General features: G+C 43.6%; 1 protein-coding gene across 5 annotated transcripts in view; it reads left to right on the top strand.

Moving 5' to 3' along the window:
• The first annotated feature begins 451 nt into the window (after positions 1–451).
• The window catches only part of LOC111871707, a 157,054-nt gene continuing 139,609 nt past the window's right edge, over positions 452–17,896 (top strand). For 3 of the 5 annotated variants that reach the window (XM_023864977.2, XM_033754364.1, XM_023864981.2), the window contains exons 1-2: positions 452–575; positions 12,458–12,654. In XM_023864977.2, the coding sequence (XP_023720745.2) occupies positions 12,487–12,654 (168 nt within the window). In that variant the 5' untranslated portion in view covers positions 452–575; positions 12,458–12,486. Of the gene's footprint in view, positions 576–12,457; positions 12,655–17,896 lie in introns of those variants that run through there. The other 2 variants (XM_023864979.2, XM_033754365.1) reach the window with 2 other exon arrangements.

Here is a 17,896-nt window from a genome sequence, read left to right as displayed (position 1 = left end):
CCTGAGTGGGATTCGAAGCCATGATCTCGGTTTCCGAGCGAGCGAAGACAGTGCATGCCTTAGACCGCTCGGCTACCGTGACCGGCAAAGTTTTTTCTTACCGTATTTAATTTGTGTGATCTGACAATAACAGCAACCACGTCCCGGACGAAGAACTGGTACTTTCGCCAGTTTATATTAATTTTTTGTTACTGTTCTATTTAGGAAGGGTTAAGTCGGGCGTCTTTCATAGATTAAGCAAACAATAGAATTACGTCGAAAGGTTTCTGATTCTCCCTGAAGAAGTCCCTAGGCACAACTTGCTGTATTGTCTATGCGTTATGGCTAGGTCTCGATTGGACAAAAACCCGATTATCTATCTCTGTCTAGGAGCCGCACCGGTTCGTTCCCCCTCCCTGCAACCTTCTGTGCCCCGACTGCGCCGACGGTGTTTGCTTCAAGGGCACGGGCAACCATTGGCAGGTAGGCCAGCAGACAAGTCCGAAGCAGAGAAAGTGATCTCCGCGCGTTACAGCGATATGGAGTGTGTTGTCAGGAGCTGCTGATTTGCTGGATTGTCGTCGGGTGCACAAACTGTAAGTCACTAACTAATGACAGTCATAATTCTTCTTAGGAGGGCATAGCTTCATTTTGTCAAGAAGAGATTTTCAAAGTGTTGGTTATGTTTACCGTTAGTAACGTGTGAAGGAATATTTTGAATTTCGACTAGTAACTGTGCAATAACACTAGATCCGGGATAGCTCAGTCGCTATAGTGACTAAGCTGTGGGTCACACTGTCTAGGAATATTTCTATTATTTTCTTCACAGCATCTAGACCGACTCTGGGTCCCACCTAACATCCTATCCAATGGGGCACAGGGGACTCTTTCCCTGGGGTAAAGCGGCCGGGAAGTGAAGCTGACCCACTTACCTCCATTCTGTGCCGAGATCAAGAATGGTGGAGCTGTACCTCCACTTCATCGCAATTATTCATGGAATAGCGTTTAATTAATTAAACACCAGAATACATTTACTTTTTCCGATTGTTAGCCTACTTGCCTTGTTTTTAAAAAGAATTAAAAATAGGCTTATGCGATCACAATGCTGTCTGTATATATGTGTATCTCTCCTTTAACAATTTGTGAATGCCTGAACCAGTCTGTATGAAATTTGATATGTATACCATGACAGCTGAGCCCTTCTCAACGGCCCACTTCATAAATCCCTTCCATCAGTCTATGTGACCCCTTGTCGCTGCTAGGCAACGTGTCTTTAAAAATCCCCCATATAATTGCTAGGCAACGGCTCGGTTCCTTGGATTATTCTTCGAACCTGATGATGGGAGGCGAAAACTTCCTTCGGGAAAAAAATAGGTGGAATTTCAAGGGACTACACGGAGTTATATCAAGGAAGATATATAGTGTTTTCTGCGATGTAGGATTTAAATTCCTGAATATTATTTTGAATGTTGAATTTCTTACTTTCCTCTAAAAGTGAGAGAAGGGGATTCTGGCGCAGACAGTGTGAGACATCGCTCCTTAAAACAAAAATTACCTTCCTTGCCGATTGAGAAATAGTGGCAGGCCTGTCACTAGGCTCTTCGATTCACCCCTGGATCCCAGAAGGCCGCTGTGTAAATACTTGCCAAAACAGAGAGGCAGAACAGGTTTCCTGTAACGGCATTGCGCATGTGTCCATACGTCACCGTGCCCAATTCAAATTCTTCAATGCCATGTTCCACAGTGGCTGAGTTCGTTACACGACATTGACTCTGTCGGTAATACAGCGTACTTAACGCACTGACAAGTGGAGGCCCTTCCACGAGACCAGCAGCATAGCTGTCTCAGTTTAGTTAGGTGTTTGTGGCTTATTCAAGGGCGATGTTAAGTCTCTGACTCTGATGGGAAGCGGTCGTGGCCTAACTTGACGTATTAACTAGTCGTTTAACTACAGGGAGACCTAAAAGAAATGTGTCAATGTGGCCGGGTTCCGGGCCATGTTCTGAACCACGAGNCGTACCCATTGGAAATAAGGCTGGATGGACCCCGGAGCCGGTGTGGACGACGTGGAGAAGAGAGAAATCTGTTTCACCTGCCGGGAATTGAACCTCGGCCGTCCAGCCCGTCGCTAAACTTAATGCTGTGTTATGATTGGGATAGCTCAGTCAATACAGTGACTAGGATACTGGCTCAATGAATTAGGAACCGCAGTTCGATTCCCGGCAAAGGCAAGACAGTTTTCTCTTTTCGTCACATCGTCCAGACCGAGTGTGGGGCTGTGTGCAACTGTACTGAGTTAAAGTGGCCGGAACTTTATGCTACTTTCACAAATCGTCATTGCGATGTGCTCAAACACTGTGACATCGTTAAGGCTACTTTGAATACGAGTGTGCGTCTATATCGGTTTCAGCATTGGCTGGTAAGGACACCGCTGAGTGAACCTGCTCATCAATGCTCTCTTAAGAGTGGTGAGTGACAGGTTGCGGAATGTGAATGTTGTTTAATGGCGCATCATTATCCACCTCACCCTCACAAGGCAATATCTCCTTTGTCATCATCAGCATCACAATAATTTTACAGATGCGATCTACAGTAATTGGCCTCCTGTTAACCCTTCAAACCACAGTGGTAAGCACACGTACCACCCAGTTTAATATTAAGAAACTGTGCAATTTGCGCACAGAACGCATTTGTACAATTCATATAAATCTCATCACCCCGGAAGGTCGCGGTTTAGATTCCCGATGAGATCACCGGATTTTTAAATTGACCTAATCCTTCCAGCCGCAATATGACCCTGGAGTCGACTCAGCCTCTAACATAAATGAGTACCAGAAGTCTTTCTGGAGGGTAAAGGGCGGCAGGCGCGTGAGGCTGACAGCCTCACCGTCATCTGTGAGCCGATTGTCTAGAAAATATGAGAGCATAGACGTCTGACAACCCTATGAGGCTCCAAGGCATGTTACAGGGATAGCTTTAGCTTTTACAGAGTTACATAAGCCTGAGAATTTCACAGCACAGTGACTATGCTAAAAACTGGAGGACAGGATCTCTATTCCCCACAGGGGCGAGAAACTCTCTTCCCCTCCTCAGAATCCACACAGTTTCTGGGGCTCACCCAACTTCATATTCCCCCGTACAGTGTGGCGCCTTTCCTCCGACGCAAAACGGCCAGACCGTGAAGTTGACCACCACCATCTATTGCTGGTGTTCAGATACTGCGTGGAGCTATACTTCTATTTTCCCATACGTCTTCATGGCTTAGTGATTTTAGCATCCGTCCGCGATGCTTAGTTTGTGTTCTATACCAGCGTACAAGTCTCCAAGCTTGGATCACCCAAACTTACAATTGCGCGGCCTGGATTTAAGATTATATCTAGGAATTGTGGCCTGCAGAGCGTGCCAATGAGGTTATAAGCCATAAAATGTCTCGGATAAATATCCACATCGATGGATGCACCAAACAACTTACACCTGGCCTCCGCAATGCGCAGTGCCAGTAACACTCTTCCGCTCAGAAGGGAATATAATGAAAACGACGTTATAGAATGAAGAAAGAGGGATGATTTCACAAGGAAAATAAGTGAGGGTAAGGAGATAGGGGAGAGAATGGGGTGTGGGGTGGGTTAAAGACGGGGGGAGTTTCTGAACTGGTCCGGAACTAGAGCAAGTATAACTGTATGGGTTGCAAATAACGTCAAGACAAGAATGGAACAAGTATAAAAGTGGGGTTGGGCCATTTAAAATCCCCCCCCCCCTTGATCCAGCTTATAGTAGGTGCATGGGGTAAAAGAACGGCCCTTCGGTACAGGACGCTTGTCTGTTGCATCTGGGAACTCGGGCCATGGTATCGCACAATGCTTTCCTTATCATACACATTTTTCTCACGTTCGCTTTGTTATGTCTCGGGGGCTTTTGTGCAAGACTTGGTTATAAGCTTATGGAAGTACACAGATGTCTTAACATTCAAGAAATTAACATTATATTCTTCTGGGATCTGACGCCGTGCAGTTTTTGCTAGACAGGTACCAACGTTTCGAACGAAGCTCGTGTCTCAAACTTCAGGGTTCTGGAATTCAGATCCAAGTTAAAAATAATGTTTTTAGCATGAAACAAGAGTGTAAATAGGAACGGATATGTAAGGATAATGTTCCTAATTTTGCAACCCCCCCCCCCAACATCTGCTCCCCTTTCCTTAGCTTGTGGTAAATTCATTGAAGCCCAGTGGTCACTGTATGTACCACACTCTTTAACACAATAAAACATTGCATTCTGGCCACACAGTGTATCCGTGTGTTCTGTGTGATTCTCATAAAAAGCACGGATTATTTCCTCGAACAGCATTAACCTGTTGGGTTTTATGGCGGTGACGTAATATGTTTCCTGTGAGGTGCGGACTGGATTCTTGTAGACCGTTGCGTGACCGTTGCTGGGTGATGCCTTCACAAACAGATTCCCTCGGAAACGACTGGAGTACAACAATAGAGGAAATGTTGGAAGGGGCGTTTTTTGTGGTCCCGCCACGGTCGTGGCTACGTAACGGTGCGGTAAAGTTGAAAAGTTGAACCACAGCAATAGAAGATTTTACCAATGGGACAAGCTTAGCGCTTAGTTGAGTTGTGAGAAGGCGACCAGCCGGAAGTGTGGTGACTGCGGAAGCCGAAGAATCTGCACTGTTAGAAACCGTGCCCGGGAAACGACTAGTGAAGACACTGCAGACTGCTGTAGTAATTTGTAAAGTGTGAAGGTCAGCGATGGCGCTACAGTTAACTGTAGTCACGATTAGTGTGCTGAAGCGGTCAATAAATACAACCTCTAATTCAAAACTCCGTCGAGAGTCACTCCCTCACGTGACAATAACTATCTAAGTGAACGGAGATGAGTCCTTCTTCAAACCCCCAATACTCGCTCTAGTACTCAAAAAGGTTCCAGCGTCTTTGTTTCTTTTTTTTTTTTTTTTGAAGCCGAAGGCTCATTATCGTGTTCACAAGCGTCCACGACCGATCCCTTTCCTGAGCCCGATTCATCCAGTCCAAAATCCCACGTCCTGTTAATTCAAGATCCATTTGAATATATCATTCTTCCATATATGAATAGTTCTTCTTAGTGGTTCATTTCTTTCAAGTTTCCTATTTAACTTCAGTATGATCTTTCCTCCCTACTCTATTCCCAGTCTGTCTCATCCTCCTTGAATGTTTCTAATAATAGTGACGATTTTAATTAGTTAAGTAATTTTATTATTTGTAGCGAATATTTGGGGATGAAGAAATTTTGCGCAGTGTTTGCGAAGTCGCAGAAAGCACGGCTGGTGTGTGTATCTATACGTTACGACAAATTCAAGAGCAAGGTCTCACACCATCGCAATCTTATAACTGTCTCTCTCTGTCAGCGCAACAAGCCGTCAACCACCCTCATGATTGATGGAATCCTATAACAGATGGCAGCATGATGCAAAACTGTTGAAGGTGAAAGAAAAGGGAAAAGCTATCCCTATAACAGATCTTGGAGGCTCATGAGCTTGTGAGACGTCGAAGCTCTCACGTTTTCCAGACAATCGGCTCAACGGTGGCGGTGAGGTCAGCCTTACGAGCCGGCCGCCCTTTACCCACAGGAAGATTTCTGGTTCTCATTTCTGTTAGAGGCTGAGTCGACCCTAGGGCCGTAGTGCGGTTGGAAACATTAGGTAAATTGAGATATCCAATGTCCTCGTCAGGAATCGAACCCGCGACCTTCCAGCTTGTATCACAATTTTCGTAGTCATTGATCTATTAGAAAAATAGATTGACTGTCAACGGACTACACGGCGTTATATCCCTAGAAGACGAACTCTCCATAACCACCGGTGTGAGTACCTCAGATCCTACATATCCGAGCTGCAGATCACAGTGCAGTGTATACAACTTATAGTTAGTGCCCATACAATCACTGTAAACTCTCTCTGCTCTTCTCCTTCTATTGGCCAATGTTTACAGTCCGAGAAGCAGAGAAATAACCATTGTTAGAAGCCGTTACAAGGCAACATTAGTAAAGACCCTGCGGGCTGGAAAAGACTTTGTGTGTTTGTGTGTGTGTGTGTGTGTGGGGCAGTGAACTGTAAAGTGTGACTGAACTGGATTGGAACCTAGTTCCACCGATTTTTGTAACAGATCAAAACCACAGGAGACCTCTATAGGGCGACCTCACAACAACTGCGTCAAGACAAGCATCAAGACATGAGACAAAAGACACAGTCTTGCTTCATTCGTGATTGGTCAGCATGAAGCTTACGTCAGCATCATGACTCAGACCGGTGTGCGGCGGTTTTCATAATCTCATTCGTTTCAACTGTGCTGCTTTCTTTGCTTCATGTCACAGACATTGTGTCTCGACTGTTACATGTCTTGACGCATGCCGGTGTGCGGCCTGCCTAAGAGACTGCATATTTAGAGTGGGATCCGTATTCGGCAGGTCCAATGGTGGAGTCTCGTCCCGAACAATGATCTCTCCTGAGTAAAACTTTCGTGGGTTTTCTCAGTTCCTCTAGAAATGCAGGGATATATCACCTGGATTAGGCCAAGGCCACTTCATTATAGGTGGTTTCCTATTCACCATTCCTCTGTCATCTTACCATCCGACGTTACATAGTCTGGACACCGAAAGAATAGTCAGATGATCCACTGAAAAACTACCAGAGAAAGGGAAAGTTAAAAGAAAAGAGAAAGTCGTCGGAGAAGTAGTACTGTGGCAATTAGACTCGTTGCTAAGAAGCGACCGCGAAATAAGCAACTTTCCAGCAGCCGTTGCTAAGTAACGGCTTCGCAAACGAGTATGTTTCTGCCGCAACAACTATACTGCAACAAAGGAACAATGTTTTCTACGCGGTCGGTGCTGAGTAGTTATACGCAGAGAGTTTGGGAGGAGCTGAGTTAGTGAAGTGAGGAGTGGTTGGTTGGTGAGTGAGTTAGAGGACTGCTGAAGCTCACTTATTGTGAGCTGTTGCTGTTAGAAGCTGGTAGCTGAGGCACGGGGATAGTTCGGAAACCCAGAGGAAGGCGGAACGTCAGCCGTTGGAAGCCGATACTAAGCAACAGCGGTGAAGCTGTGATTGTGAACTACAAAGCGTAGTTACGCACTGTGTCAAAGAGTCTAATAAATCCGATTACCAATCCAAACGCCGTCTATAGTCACATTACATAGAATTACGTAACTAATTTCTATGGTTCCCATTCTTTCCCTCTCGTCCTTCTTGTAAGGGTAAAGACAGGATTAGTCTGAAGACTAGCTTCAGCTGTCAGTACAGCTTCCACGAGACGTCGTAGCATTGTGATAAGAGTGGAATTAATTTATGTAACATAAGCAAGAAGTTCTGGGAAGAACCTATCGCTTGCTCTCCATTTATAATACACGGACCGTATAGAACACGACGCGGAACCATGTATCGCGCAAAAACCCGAGAGTTGGATGATCTAGTGACCGAGCCGTTGCGTAGTAATGGCCGTCTCCGTGAAAGGGCACAGATAGGAAGAACTACTTACCGCGGGCACTGCGGGATGCCTTCATCAGTATGCAACCGGCTTGTCCTCAGGATTGAGACTTTCGAAGTTTTATGTCCCGAACTGTACCCGCGTATAAAGGAGGAGTAGATATATACATTAATGAAGAAGCAGTTCATCACGGTTTTTGCTGCCCCGTCTCTTACCTGGCGAGACCTTTTGTGCTCCAGCTTGTGAGAGCAATCAGCTCACTGGCATGCCTTCATGCAAAAGCGACTTACGGAACGGAAAAATATATTACGCTTGTAACACACATAAAGTGCAGGCATAGAAATTATAGGAGACTGGGTAAGGAAAGGTAAAGCTGTCCCTGTCTTAGTTAATTAAGCACTATGCCATGAAGAGTATGGGGGGAGAAGAGGTATAACTCAATCATTCTTGACTGTTGCACCTGCTTACGTTGGTTCGCTCGCGGATTTATTCTTGTCTTCTACCCTGAAGATGGAGGCGATACGTTCCTCCGAAACGCCGGTTAACACTATATCTACACGGCGTCACATCCCAGAAGACTGCTTTCATCATAGTCACCGCCGTGAAAACCTCAAATCGTACAAATACGTACAATATGATTTCATATTGACCAATGAGGCAATTCAAGAACTAGTAACAGTATTCTTGAACGCATGAAGATTACCCAAGAAAGGGGTCGAAACATGTAGCGGTACCACCAACAGCTAATAAAAACAAATGTTGACACAATAGTGTCTATACAACTATTGTTGTATAGACTGTCCCATTTCGTGTGACACACAAGGGGATGCTGAAATGCCGATACCCACCTACTTGCCAGACTACACGGTATCACAATCCAGAAACTACATCCCGATTGTGAGAACCTTGGTTGGCTACAGACCGTGTGCTTGTTGAAGCAATGCACATCGCAGAATAAGACTTAGGCCACTCGTACACTGAACCGCTGTCTAATACGTTAAGAGGAGGGTCTGTGTGTGTGTGTGTGTGTCGTGAGGAGAAGAACCCTTTGCCATGAAATCCCTATGGGTTCCCTGGAACCCGGCTCAATATTACCAGTGCAACGTGCAGAGACGTGTACAGTGTGAAGTGGTCATTAAAACCGAAATACGTCACGCCATGAAAAAAACATTCATTAATCGTGTTTAATTGGGCCCATGAAACGCCGTTGATTAGAGATTCGCGGATAATGATCCCATTTTTTTTTAGTATTTGCTTCGTTTTTCACTGGAGGGCTCCATAATGTCACATATTTTATTAAAAATTTCCAAAATGTGACGAAAAGCTACGAGCTTTGTTAAAGATTGCAGAATGGCTGACCAACATTACTCAACCTCGTCGGTGCGCACGCGCAGTGACCGTCGATTGATCGAGGAATGAACATAGTCTGAGTATTAAATACATATTATTGTGCGAGTATCACTGGATCGATCAGTCGATTAGTATGCGAATGCTGGTAGTCGCAAATTTGCTCTTCCTTTTATGGAACCCGAAAATTTTGTTCGTGTTCTGAAGGCGTGTTCCGACGTTGAGAAATTTGAAGACTGTTCTTTCCGTTTAGTTCAGGATCTATCGAAGTCTGCAACTCTCCTTTTTAAAGTATGTAAGTAGGCGTACGTTGCTTTTGGTCCTCAATTGATTCGTATCCAATTTAAATGCTCTTTCCTGTGCAGCTGATAACCTCCCATCCTGTTTATCTGAGATACAATTTTAATATTATTATGCCGTCAACATCTTGGTCTCCCAAACTGTCATTTTAATTTCGGATTTTGGACTGAAATGTTGTACACGTTTTCATGACAGACACTGCTTTCGATACATCCTATGCCTTAATAAAATGAGGATTAATTTCCAAAATGTGTAACAATGGAATGAAGGTTTTGCATGTTTGGGCCAGTGATGGCCCTCATCGGAAGGCGCTCAACTCCTCAGAAGAAATGCGTCACATGTGTAACGTACATGTTTCGTCTTGTAAGGGTTAAAACACCAGTTTTTGAATTATTGTCCCGTGTAGTACGCGTGACTATAGACGGGGTTAAACCACACAGAGCGGACGAACACAATACAGACGACAAACCATGAAGGAACATCACCACTAGGCTTCACAGCAAGGTACCAATCAATCAAAAATTCTATTGTTTCCAGCGAAACTTATTTTAAATACTAGTGTTTCAACCATTGCAAGACAACACGCAAAGCATTTTCTTTGAAGTGCTGGCTGCCTTCTGATGGTGACCATCACTGGCCGAAACATGCAGAGCCTTCATTTCATTATTAAAACTACACTGTTACACTTACTGGAATTTAATACTAATTTTACTTATATTGCATATATATTTGTAATCTCAGGCAAACGTGCTGCATGACCCGCCCATCCTTAACTGTCTTTTTTTGAACAGTATAAATCAGACACCTCCATTGCATTAACATTTTAGAATATGAATTATACCAAAATAGTATTTAAAAATTATTGATTCTGTTTATGGAAGTAATCACCGTACATTGTGAGACTCATGCAGGACAATTAAACACTGTGTGATAAGCATGCAGGGTTTTTTAGTTTTAAAGCAGGTGGTATATATAGTTACCACTGTTATTGTAATGGATAAACTGTTGTTTTGTGTGAAACGAGGCGTAACAATCCATGAGAGAGACTTCCTGGGGTTCAGCGGCAGGGGATCGTTTCCCGCTAGGGACCAAAGTTTTTATCCTTCCCACCGGGACCCAGAGAGGCCCAGCGGGGCCTACACAGCCCGGTAGACACGGAGGGGAAGGGCAAATTACTCCCATTGATAACACAGCTGTACGGATCAGGGTTGAGAATGGGAAGCAGGGGCAACGTGAAACAAGAGAAAGAAACGACTATTTTTCTTTGGATTGCAGTCTCCTGGCATCGTTGCTTGTGTTGTCCTGTAGATGGTACTGCCCCTCTCTCGGCGCAATACTTGCTACTCGTCAGGTCACATAAGCCACTGTTACGCACCGCGTCTAGGGCCCCGCAAATTGAAATGCCGTCAAATGTGGAGGTCCAGAATTTCAGACGTTTGGGAACAACAGTAAAATGTTACGGGAATTTGTCCCTGTGTTTATTTAATTAAACACAATGCCATGGAGACATATGGAGGAGCGGAGGTATAGCTCCAACTTTCTTGACCATGCCACTAAGTGGAGACGGGTGGGCGGTCAGTTTCACTCTCGGATAAACAGACCCCATGGTATCCATTGAATGGGAGGCTGGGTGGGCCCCAGCACAGGTATGAACGTTGTGGAGAAGAGAATATCCTTTTCCTCTGCCGGGAATCGAATCCCGGCCCGTCAAGCTCTGATCCCATGGCTATCCTGACTTGGGGAGGACAATAACAAGGCAAGACTTTATTTCAGGAGGAAATCAAGAGGAGACTGAACTCGGGTAATGCTTTACTGCCATTCAGTCCAGAACCTTTTGTCTTCTCTGCTGTCTAGAAACATTAAAGTCAGAATATACAAAACTAATTTTGCCTCTGGTTCTGTATGGGTGTGAAACTTGATCTCTGACATTAAGGGGGGAAAATAGACTGAGGGTGTTTGAGAACAGGGCGCTGATGAGAATATTCGGACCGAGGAAAGATGAAGTGATTCATCATCATCATCATCATCATCATCATCATCATCATCATCATCATCATCATCATCACTGGCACGAAGGCCCTTTGTGAGCCCTCGCCTTCCTCAGGATTGCTCGCCATTCTTCTCCATTCGATGCTACATTCCTCCAGTTCTTTACACCCAAAATTCTTATGTCGTGCCACACACATTTTTCCCATCTAAATCTTGGTCTTCCCACTTTCCTATTTCCTGCTGGTTTAGTATTACGTATTTTCTTGATGGTTCTATTCTCGCCGGCACGTATTGTTTGTTCAGCCCATTCAAGCCTTTTCACCTTTATAAATCCAATAATGTCTGGTTCATTAAACAGTTTGTATAGCTCATGGTTATACCTCTTCCTCCATATTCCATTTTCTTCCACTGGTCCAAAGATATATCTCAGGATCCTCCTTTCAAGTATACTTAACAGTCTTTCATCCGATCTTGAAAGCGGCCAGGTCTCAGAGGCACAAGATAGCACTGATCTTATAAGTTTTGGTTTTCCTGGGTATTAGTTGGGATTTCAGGTGTTTCATAAGGCCATGGAGACCTTTATTTGCCGCAAGTACACGCTATTTTATTTCATCACTGATGTAATTTTTACAGTTAACTTCTGATCCAAAGTAAGTAAAACTACACACAACCTCAAGTTTACATGAACCAATTTCAATATATGCAGGTCCATTAGCACAGCCTTTCTTGGTTACCCACATGTACTTTGTTTTATTTTGGTTAATTTGTAGATTCATCTGTTTTACTGCTCTCTCCAAATTAAGAAAAGCTTCTTTCATAGATGTTTGTATTCTACCAATTATATCAATATCATCTGCAAATGCCACAATTTGAACTGACTTATAGAATATAGTTCCCCTTGTGTTGATGCCTGCATCTCTAACCACCTTCTCTAATGCTATATTGAACAAAAGGCAGGCTAGGGAATCCCCTTGCCGAACTCCATTTCTAGTTATTATAGGGCTGGACAACATATGAAGTGATTCAAGTAAAGAAAGAATTACGCGATGGGGAGCTTCGTAATTCGTGCTCCTCACCAAATATTAGCGAAAATATATGGGGCTGGGTGCATAGCACGCATGGGAGAGAAGAGAAATATATGCAGACGAAACGCCTGAGGAAAATTTTCACTAGGAAGACCTAGACATAAATGGGAGAAATGAATCTTAAAGAATAAGGATGAGAGGGTGTGTCCTGGATTTAACCGGCATAGGATAGCGACCAGTGTTCGGGATTTCTAGTCTAACTCAGCAACTAATAGTGGAGTTGGCCAATTGGTGTGAGGGGTTACCACCAGCAAGTGGAGTGTTGAATTTCTTCTACGCTTCAACGACTTCCAGATTGTGGGCGTTCAGTTTCTAAACCGGAAATGGCAGCTGCTTGTCACGTGCTGGCGCAACACTGCTGTATCCGGCGGATATCCGGTTCTGCTGACGGTCCTCACACGGTGGAATTGCCGTCCAAATGGATCACATTCTGCCAGCATGAAGGTTACTGCATGCTACATGCTCTCACTTGCTCTAGCAACACGAAAAGTGTAAGACAATCCAGACATTTATAAAACTAGTATGGTTTTCTGCTCTCCATAGCGCCCAGACCGATTTTGGGGCCCACTCAGCCTCATATTCTATTGCTACTAGCCATTAAAGCGGCCGCGACGTGAAGCGACCACTTACCTTCATCTAGTGCCGAGGTCAGGAATGGTGGAGCTATACCTTCACTCCCCATACGTCTTCATTGCATAATGCTTAATTAATTAAGCACAGGAACAATTTATTTCTCCTTCACTAGTATGTCTTGTCTTTGTTATTTTCTTTACAAAGTCAAAGTCAATAGAAAGTCCGTCGAGTGTAACAATTTTTTAGGTCACTTCTTTATCACTTTTGCCTTACATGTTTCGGTTTAATAAAACCATCATCAGAGGCACATAGTACAATCATGAAAACACTGTCGTTGTTTAAATGTACACAGTATATATGCTGCCTGGACGCTGCTACAATATGTCGATGTGTAAAAGCACAACACTTGCTAGGATTATTGAATGCACGTTCAACTCTCACATTCCATCCGAAATTGCCCTCAAGTTAAAACGTCAATGTTAAAATATTTAAAATTTAAAACATTTGAAGTAAAATGTTAGGCTCCTCCTTGTTAATTCATCCCGAAGATGGGAGATGTCAGCTTGAGGTTGTATAGGCTTATGGTTAGATGTTTCCTATGCGCTGTGTGTTGTGTACTTATACTTAATAAATAACTCTTTGGTAGCGGAACTTGGATGGGTGCGAAACTTGGTCTCTGACATTAAGAGAGGAACATAGACTGAGGGTACTTGAGAACGGGGTGTTGAGGAGAATATTTTGACCGACAGGAGGTTGGAGAAAACTGCATAATGAGGAGCTTCATAATTTGTACTCTTCGCCAAGTATAGTTAGAATGATCATGTCAAGGAGGACGAGATGGACAGGGATTGTAGCACGAATGGGGAGAATAGAAAAACATATAGAATTTTTGTCAAATCATCATCATCATCATCATCATAATCATCATCAGTGATCTGTCAGACCACAGATCCATAAATAAATAGAGAGTGCAATAGCCTAAGCATAGTTGGGAAGATAATATTAAAATGGATCTTCTCAGCTCTACAGAATTAGATAATTACTGTATGTTTTCATCTTATATCGATAACAAATATACCATTTGGTGAAATATAGACATAATAATAAGAGATTTGCTCGGATGGGACTTAATTCTACAAAGGTATAAGCACGGAATAAAAAACATTGCCCGAATAAAAGAATTCTCTAAGGTATAGATTTACATGTGTTACAGAACTGGGCACCTCGCATTTTCATGTTTGTTTGCTCCTTATTTAGGCTTCTTATTTAGAAGTAAGAAGTATTATTATTTTCTTTGCTTTGTGCTTTTTCTTTTCAGGATATATTATGCATAAGGTAGGGGCGAAGACAAAAATGCAAACAAAAATTTAGAGTAGGGCCAGCTGAAACCAAAACAAAATTACTTAAAAATATAGGAATACATTGCGGATAATATTAGGAAGGTTGTGCTATGTTGATTGGAGTCGGCTGGCTCACGGATGGGTTAAGCTTGATAGTTTTTAATGGAGAAGACAATTATCTCCTTGGATGTTACTCCTAATTACATTTAATAACGTTTCGGAGCAATCCGCCGTCCCCATCTTCAGGATAGAGTATGAAGACAATAAATGTTCAGTAGCGAAACCAGAAGGCGAATAGAGAGAATAAACTGAAATCAGGATATATAAACTGAGGCGGTGAGTGGAGGTAGACACGCAGATTTCAAATAGATGTTGGAGAGGCGGATACGGGGAAGTCTGTGTTCATTCTTTCCCTGACCCGACTTTTTTGCAGGGGTACGTGGAATAAGGACGCAGTTTGCTAATTGTAGCAATAATATCAACACGATGAGGATGCTGAAGTTTCCTCGGAAAGAGGCAGACAAATGTACCCAACCGTAACGTTTGACCTTCACGGGAATGTGTACAGTTTGCTTACTGAAATACGTAGCTAACAAGGCTACTCGCTGTCACTGCAAGCACTGGCCCTTACGCTTGTAGCGTAGCCTCAAACTACGGGACACAGGGCTCATAGCTTCTGTATCAGAATTTCTTACTTCTTGCAACTGCTCTCCTGATATGGCGTGAAGTTCAGAGAACTCAATCAACCCATTTAACTCCCGAACCCACCCAAGCAAGGAAACTATTTAGCTGGAAGTTTTGGGAGGCAACAATGGCCTATTTTCCTTCGATGCAGCACGGACCGCGTAGAAGAAACATGGAAGGGAGACACAGACAGCAGGATGATCTCATAAGTCTCATGAACCTAAAAAAATCAGGAGGGAACACAGACAGACAGCAATGTGTTCTCATAAACCTCCTTTTATTTTTCTGAAAATAAGGAAAACAACCTAAAAACTGAGTTCCTACTTCACAGTAGACACATTGTGTATCGGTTACCAAGACGATGTTGCTGGTATTGTCAGGGGATATTACTCCGCTGAACATTTGGAATGTTAAGATGATTAATGAATGATGAATAGGAGAGGATATGGAAGGAAACGGTACATTAAAATACGATCTACTACCCAGACTTTTGCCTGGAGGAGACTGAGGAACATCACGAAAATCTGAAGAAAAGATAGCTGGAATGGCTTTAGAGATTGGAACCTAGTACCTCCCGAATCAAGTCTACACTGTGTGGAGCTAAATGCACAGTCATTAAAGCAGGTGGTACATATAGTTACCAAGTGTTAAGCTTAGTTTACATTGTCCGTGGCCCGCGTAATGAGCTGGTTGCTGAAGTCGCTGTTGAAATGTTCTCAGTTAACTTCACAGAAGAGCCCTTATTGAGAAGCTGATAGTGACTCAACTGGTCAAAGAACTCCCTGACTTTATGAAACACAAATGTTCCGACTGGTGACGCCGTGTATTCTCTTAGGGGAAGAAACTGCTGCATCCATCTTCAGGTAGAAAATTAAGCCGATCTCCAGAGCGAGGGTGTCTGAGTCACGTTACGACAGGCGGTCCATTAAGTGTGTCTTGCTTTGGTGTTTAGCCCCATCTGGGGCACCTAACCAGATCGTATTGTAGAAGGTATAGGTAGAGGGAGCTCTAAGCGACCCAATAGGACTCAAGGGAATAGTTTGTAGAATATTGACATTTTTCCCTGAAAAAAGAGTTCTAAATCTGCGCCGAAATATTCCTAATTAATAATTACGTACACGGCGTCACGTACCATAATACAGTAAAATAACTGCAGAAATAACCTGAAATCCAGAGCAGGCGTCCTCTTTATGGGGCTTACTTTATGTAACTTTCTGTGCCTGATGCCTGCTTCTTGCTGGCTACTTCCAACCTGAAGACAGAGGCAATGCATTTCTATGGGACTGTTCACAATCACTGGCTTGATAACCTGAAAGCATTGGTGCAAGGAAGCGAACCCAGGACACGAGTGTCTAGGTCCGGTCTCTCCAATGTATAATTCATGTTGGCCGTTGCGACTGGAGCTAATAACGAATATTTTTTCTACCTGCAACACCTGCCCCCGGCATATCAGGGACACGATCACTCTTATGCTAATTTCTTGTGTTACGAAACAGGCGAAGGGGCTGCAAAACCAGCTTGTCGCTTGTGAATAATGCGTAAGGGTGGAATTCAGGGGTTGACAACCTCGGACAGTGGCACTCAACCGGATTCGGGAGACCAGAGCAGCGGAGGTAAGTCGGTGTACATAGGGAGAGAGCGAGATGCATATAGCGAAGGGAATAAGTTAGCAGGGCTGTGCCGATCGTACTACCGGGTTTCCTTACTTTCTCCATTCTCCAGTACTCGGAGCCGCACACAAACTTCATCTGTTTGTACGCATGTTCAGGAGAAATGGCACGGGTCACCTGCTGTATTGCCTACGTTAGAAAGAGTCGCTCTCAATTCATGTACCCAGTGATTGAGGTTACTTCGTTTTGATGGACCCAGTGACTGAGATTCCTTCTTTCCGATGGACTCAGTTATTGAGGTTACTTCTTTCCGATGAACCCAGTGATTGAGGTTACTTCTTTCCGATGGGCCCAATGATTTAGATTACTTCTTTCCGATGGACCCAATGATTGAGATTACTTCTTTCCGATGGACCCAATGATCGAAATTACTTCTTCCCGATGGACCCAGTGATTTAGATTACTTCTTTCCGATGGACCCAATGATTGAGGTTACTTCTTTCCGATGGACCCAGTGATTTAGATTACTTCTTTCCGATGGACCCAATGATTGAGGTTACTTCTTTCCGATGGACCCAATGATTGAAGTACCTTCTTTCCGATGGACCCAGTGTTGAGATTACTTCTTTCCGATGGACCCAATGATTGAGGTTACTTCTTTTTGATGGATCCAATGATTAAGATTACTTCTTTCCGATGGACCCAGTGATTGAGGGTACCTCTTCTCGAAGGAACTAATGGCTAAGATTTACATTTTGCAAATTAATTTATAACTTAAAATTTGCATTCATTTTTTCCACTCTGGGAACTTGGAATAATGTCTCAGGTGTTTCACTGTTGGTGAACACGTGCTCTTGTGTAGTACGCGCTGTATGTCTGTGATAGCAAGGACCGATGTAGTGACTCAGGAGCGAGCTCTTCCAGTACACGAATCTTTTGTCTTCAAGAGAACACTTCACGCTACTTTAACTAACCAAACCTTGCCCTGAATCATACATACACACGTTGCACTCCACGTGTCAACTCCAGACACTCCAGCACCAGAAAAATGTAACGTGTTTTGCGTTACTGATCCCACTTCTGACACCAGTTGTCGCGTATCGGGCGTATATCGCGACAAATAAATTCTCGATGTATTCGATGTAGCGAATTTTATTTCACACTCGCTCTTACAATCACCCAAATTACAATCTGACGATTACTGCTATCTGCAGTATCACAAATAGTACACTCCAAATGCCACAATACAACTGACTGCGGCGACTGTTGCTTTACAACTCAGTACAACTGACTAGTACAACTCAATAGTACAACTCTTAGTACAACTCCTAGTACAACTCCTAGTACAACTGAAGTCGCCGACTGCTACAGTAGAACTCGCTGGTATCCACAATAGAACTGAACTGATCGATACGCACTGTGCATCCACTTATATAGCTGCAGTGCTTGCCTGTGGCGTAATGAGTGCCACGTCACAGTAGGACGTTGATTACGGTTACGTTAGCGTTGCGCGTTACGTCACCGCG

This window comes from Cryptotermes secundus, unplaced genomic scaffold (assembly GCF_002891405.2).
Source record: "Cryptotermes secundus unplaced genomic scaffold, Csec_1.0 scaffold349, whole genome shotgun sequence".
NCBI lineage: Eukaryota > Metazoa > Arthropoda > Insecta > Blattodea > Kalotermitidae > Cryptotermes > Cryptotermes secundus.
Note: the sequence above shows the minus strand (reverse complement) of the source record. Positions and strands in the feature narration are given on the sequence as shown.